Raw genomic sequence first — 6000 nt, forward strand, 5'->3', positions numbered from 1 at the left:
TTCTAAATTGTCAGGTTAATTTTCTTTGTGGCATTGGGATTCAAATATTAATGAGATCTACTTTTCTTTTTTCAAAGACATCAATGAAAAGTCCGGTTTATACATTATGTTACAGTATATAATATAAAAATCTATTATTTAAAAAAAATTAAAACTACTTGGAAGTGATTCTTATCAATCTTCCTTCTTTTAATGTAGCTGCTCCTGCAAAGGTGGTATACTGTTCATAGTTTAATAAAACACCCACACCATTGGGCTGATGCATTCTCCATGTACGTGCATGTATCTGTTTGTGTCTGCATGTCTCTGTAGCCTATTTAAATTTGTGTTTTTTCACTGCATTCTACAGGATGGTAAAGACTACGTTGTCCTTCCTTTGTCAGTATCATTGAATATGGAAGAGGATTCGGGTCTCTCTCTCCCAACTTCACCTGCTTCCTGTAGGGAGGAAGAGGAAGTCTGTGATCCTAAATTCCATTATGACAACACAGCAGGAATTAGGTATTTTATATGGTGGACATCCTACTGGGGCCTCTGGGAAGGTTTTGTTCATGCTGGGGGGAGGGAAAATGAAAGGAAGAGACTTCAGCTGCCTGGTCCATATTTAACCTTCTCCATAGGGATAAGAAGGAATTTGTAAAGCTTTTGTGGGCAAGAGCTATTTTCTTACCTTTCCAATTAGTGATATTCTTATTTACTTTTATTGTTGCTACCCTTTCAAGACTTGGTATTCTTGTTCAAAAACAAACAAAAAACCAAAACCCATGAAAATGTCTGTTTTTTAAGAACCAGAACATATAGAGGGTTTTACTGGTCCAATTCAGTTGTGTTTGCAGTGTTCTTGTGTTGCAGGTGCCAAGAACATTAATGATGATAGATGTATCACTAATAACCTCTCTGGCATTTCCCCTCTTTAAGTGAAACATTGAAAAACAGCTCATGAATTGATAGGCAAGAAGAACATGACATAAATAGTGTTGTCACTGTTTTTTGTCCACTGCTTCTTTCTGGTGGGCTCGTAGGGCATCCACAATGGTAGATACTGTTGGGTATCACGGCAGAGGTGACTTTCCTCTATGGAGTTTGTACTAATGCTCTTCAGGGGCTTATGTTGGACCCTTTGAGGACCTCTGGCATGGGATGTAAGAGAGAAAGGCATTTTCTCATCCAATACAGCCACTGAGATGCTGGGAGCCCTGGTCTGTTCAATGCAATCTCATAAGAAAGAGGGTGCAAAGAGCAACGCGACCATCAGGGAGGAGATGGACTCTGTTCACAGGTTTCATGGGTTTCCATGAAGCAGAGCCCTCTGCCTCACTGCTTGTATCGCAACCACCCCAGATGGAGTTCCCAATGATTTGAGGTAGAGCAGGATAACATTTTTATGTGGTCCTAGAAAAGACTACATACGCACAATGCATTTCACACTTCAGTTCAGCTTATGGTCCTGCAGCTGAACTCTCACGCCCATGTTTTAGTAGTGGGGCAGTTCAAACTATACCTGTTTAAAAGACAAAAAAGCGTGATTTAGCACTGAAAACATCGCATTTATTTTCCACTTTTAATACTTCCTGTGTGGCTTTTCTTGTTCCCATTTCCTGTTATGAACAGAGGTAAAAGAACTCTGTCAACATTTTAAGGAGACTTTGAATCTCTTTTCTCTCATCTTACATTGTGACAGCATTGTGAAAGCACTTGTAGTAAGCATGCTAGGAGAGGCACAGTGAGGAGGTTAAGTCACGCTTAGGGGATTTATTCTTATGTTCTGGTAGCTGAAAATTATTTTGTAGGCATGGTTCTTGCTATACAGGTAGTGGAAAAGATTGATCTGTTCAGAGATGTCTTTTTCAATCTTCACAAAAGTACTAACTATGAAAAAATATAATCTCTAAATCAGAGCTAGAGGAGGATAGCAAGCACAGGGAAAATGTGAAGAATATTAAAGAATGTTTAGATGGTTGATATAAATTAAAATCAGCTGGTTTTGTTAAGTTTAGAAAGAGAAAATGGAAAGGGAATATAGTAACTGTTTTTAGTAAATGAAAATTTGCTCCAAAGAAGGTGTAAAATAATTGTTCAGTGTCCCCAGGATTAGGATAAATTTTATTTAAAAATAAATATTTAATATTTGAAAAACATTCTGAATTGTGATTGAGTACCTGAGCAGGCTACTCAAGGCACTTTTAAAATCCCCGCCAATTTAAATCATTGTCTATTGGAAATAAGCAGGATTCAGTATAACTAGACTCAAAGCTGAGAAAAGGGGGGAATGATGCTCTTAATTGTCTCCAGCTTTGCACTTCAAGTAGATGCAGATTACTCTACTAACTCCTTGGCTTTTCCTTCATTAGCTGTTAAGAACATAAATTTGCCCCGTTTAACTGGAACACCATCCATTTAATTCCATTTTCGCTTAGGCAGAAAGCTGAGGGTGTCGTTTTGTTGGCTGTATTAGTATCTCCATGAAAGTTAATTTTATTTTTTCCAATATTTTTTATGGATGTCATCCTGAACCAGAGGGCTTCTTTTGGAGAAGAGCCTTCAAGAGAGATTTAGCACTCCCTGTCCTGATCCCCAGAGCTTAAGGGCAGCAGTGTGCTGAGTCTGCTGTTGTTGTCCTAGGTCCAGCCAGGGGTCTCAGAAGTGCAGTCCAAAGAAACAGACGCACGTCTGTGCCCCAGGCTTCTCTGTTTATTATAGTTCTAAGCAAAGCTTGCAGGAAGTTAAGCCCTCCAGTGTAAATGAGGAAAGAAGCTGTTTTCTCAACGCCATTTCTTAGAATTTGCTCAGAGATCAATATTGTCAGGAGCAAAAGGTCAGAAATATGCCACTTTCTAGTCTGTTCATCCCTTTCAATAAATAGATATTTTGAAGTTTGCATAATATGTTTTGACAAAAGGATTAACTTCTCTGAAGAGAGATAAAAGGATTCTGATATCATTGTGCTGTTTGCAGCCAAGTTGTGGATAGCAGACGCAAATTTATTTTTGTTTTGTTTTCTTTGCAGTCAGTACCGACAAGGTAGCAAGAGAAAAAGCCGCCCCGCAAGCGTGAAAACATTTGAAGATGTCCCATTGGTAACCACTGTAAAAGTTGTTCAGGAGGTGAGTTTGTCTATTTATACATACTTTCCTTCTGTTGATACTTTTTTTTGTGGTTTTAATCTTTTTAATGCATTTCCAACACCTTTGCAGGAAAACCAGACAGATAGTGGAATGGTTCTTGCATCTGAAGAGCTGAAGGCATTGGAAGAGAGTGAGAAACAAGTGAAAATACCCTTTAGGTAAGGCTTGGGCTGCACAAAAATTGAATATAACCTTTTATTGCATATGTCAGAAGACTGATGATTGGTTTCTAAAATTGTTTGGAAGAAAAAATCTTTTCTGAAGGTTGTTTAAAAAACAGAAAGCAAAATTGTGCCCAATATGCCTGGTCATCTCCCTTTGGTATTAGGAGAGGGGAGGTAATGCAGCTTTTGGAAGCCTGAGTCAGCACCCAGAGAGGACTTGTATTTATTAGCTGCAGTGGCATCAACCTGCCCTCGAAGGTACTGAGCTGGTGCACACAGCTGAGCACTTGAGACCTGTCTGAACTGATGAACAGCTCCTGGTTTTTTGCTGTCTTTTTCTTTTCTTTTTTTTTTTTCCCTAATAGCTGGCACTCAAGTTTTCAGGATGTACCTGGGTGTATTTTCAGAGCATTGTACAGGGGTTTCATTGTGCAGTTCACAGGAAGCACAGTGGCATTCATGGAGCTGAAACCTCGTGTATGCTTTTTGAGAGCTTCTCAGGAATTATTTTTTTCCAGAACAACTCCAGTGCAGATGAAGATATACTGCAGTTACAATTGCACTGCAGCTGAAGTAAAGCCTCTAAAAGCTTTTTCTCCATTTCATCTGTGGTTGCAATCTAACTCCTTGTGTTGTCATAAAATTAAAGATTTTTTTCATGTGTTAGTGAAGTTAGAGCATATGAAAAGGTCTTTCCTTATAATCAAATGCATGTTTAAAAAGGCTTGAAGCCAGTTTTAAGAACAGCCTTTTGCTTTGGTTGTTGCTGTGATGGAAAGCAGTTGCCATCCAGCATTGCCCACCTGCCCTGCAGAAGACACAGCTCTCTCAGCCGTGTTTCTCATTGTTTTTTTGCAGCACGCTGGTGCCCAGCAAGAGTAACGAGTCCGTCATGTCCGAAGCCTCCAACCAGACGAGTGGGTACCAGTCAGGATACCACTCGGATGACATGGACACCACCGTCTACTCCAGCGAGGAAACAGAACTCTTGTGTGCCCAGGAGGCTTCGCCGCCGCTCTGCCGCGCCCATGGGCTCCCCTACGAGAGCCCCGCGCCGCTCTAGGTTGAAGCTGGCAGCTCCATCCCCCCTGGGATGTGCCTTCCTTGCCTGGGCTGGTGGTATTCAGGTTTGATGTATTGAGAGGTAGCATCCATGGGACTAAGAAAAGACACTTATTTTTCCTGAGGATGATGCAGAAGCATCTGGCAGCAGAACTGCGCCGTGTCAGGCTGGGGCTCTTTCCTCAAGAGACACTGACAAGAGACAGGCTGGGGCTCTTTCCTCAAAAGACACTGCACCTCTGAGGGTGCAGAGCCCTGGCTGTGGTGTGTGGGCTGTGCCAGCCCCATGGCAGAGGCTGAGCCTGGTGATGTTGAGTGTCTGCCTGATGCAGGCAGCATCACAGCATTCGACTTAACTGTTCCTACTTGTACGAAATAATGGCACATCCCTGCTTTTGTGGGGCTTTTTTTTGTTTGTTTTTCCCCTTGTGGCTGGACTCCAGGAAGGAAACAGCACAGCACTGGCTTCTTGTTTCTCAGAGCTATTCCTTGCTTGTACCTTCACAAACAAAAAAAGGAACCTCCAGCTCAAGGCTCTGGCACTCTGATGGCCTGAGACTAAACATAGGCTGGGCTAAATATAGGTGGGGGTGATGGTCTCTGTCCTTGGCAGAGGAAAAAGGCTGCTGTACAAGTCCTCATGAGTTTCTCAGTGAAGTTGGTTAGCAGGGAGAAGGCAGAGCACTGAGCCAAGTGATGGGGCTCAAATAGCAGGGCTGTGCCTGACCTCTGAGGATGGCTCTGCTCCCCTTTCACCCCAGCACCCTCACTCATGCCACATGCCTACCTGCCTCTGAGCTGCCTGAAAGTGCTGCAGAAAATACTCCCCTCCCCCCAGATCACCACTTGGGCAGCCTCTGCAAAACAGGTAGGAAAGGCAATGTCATTTACCCTAGGACCACAGGAAGCACTGTGGTTCTGGTGGGGCATCCTGAGGGCACCCCACCTTCTCATCTCATTCCCCCTCCCTCAGATTTAGGTCTGACTCTTTCCCTTTGAGAAAGTTTGTTTGCAGTGGCAGAGATCTCAGTTTATGTAGCCTTGGGAATCCGTGACTGGTTTCATGGCAGCTCCGATTTTCTCTGAGTGATGAAACTGTGCCTAATTGTTGGACAACTTCTTACCTGTGCTCTTGTAGTCCCAGAACTCTATTGATAGACACAATGAGGACTACAAGATTTTAAAATGTAAAGCTATTTCTACTGAGTTCTTTTTGTATTTTTATAAGTATTTTTTTTGTTTGTACTTACTATAATGTCAAATGCTGGGAACCATGAATATAAGGCATATACAGTATTTATAGCCTCTTTATGTAGAAATAAATGTAATATATTAAAATATAAATATATATTATATAACAGATATTTTACTATTCACATTTTGTATCTGTGTTCTGTAGCATTGCAAAGGTCATAAAATTTTTTAATAGCTAAAACTTTTCACTTTATTAAAAGGGACTGGAAATTTAGAGCTGGGGGCTACAAGTAGGTTTGTTTTCCTTTGTTATATCCTATCTGTTGACAGGGAAGATTCTAAAGTACTGCTTGTTTCAAGTCTACAGACATGTGTAGTAGGCACGTGTAGTAAAGAAACTTCAGTGATTTTTAGCAGTTGGCAATAAATACCTTTAGAGAAATGGTCAGAGGAAG

At 41.5% G+C, this 6000-nt stretch overlaps 1 protein-coding gene across 1 annotated transcript in view; it reads left to right on the forward strand.

The window, feature by feature from the left end:
* The window catches only part of KDR (kinase insert domain receptor), a 30114-nt gene extending 24330 nt beyond the window's left edge, over positions 1-5784 (forward strand). The window contains exons 27-30 of the mRNA XM_039698956.1: positions 350-501; positions 3008-3104; positions 3195-3283; positions 4148-5784. Coding sequence (XP_039554890.1) covers positions 350-501; positions 3008-3104; positions 3195-3283; positions 4148-4352 — 543 coding nt within the window. The 3' untranslated portion in view covers positions 4353-5784. The remainder of the gene's footprint in view (positions 1-349; positions 502-3007; positions 3105-3194; positions 3284-4147) is intronic.
* Positions 5785-6000: the final 216 nt, after the last annotated feature.

Source organism: Passer montanus, unplaced genomic scaffold (genome assembly GCF_014805655.1).
Source record: "Passer montanus isolate IOZ18808 unplaced genomic scaffold, ASM1480565v1 scaffold13, whole genome shotgun sequence".
Classification (NCBI taxonomy): domain Eukaryota; kingdom Metazoa; phylum Chordata; class Aves; order Passeriformes; family Passeridae; genus Passer; species Passer montanus.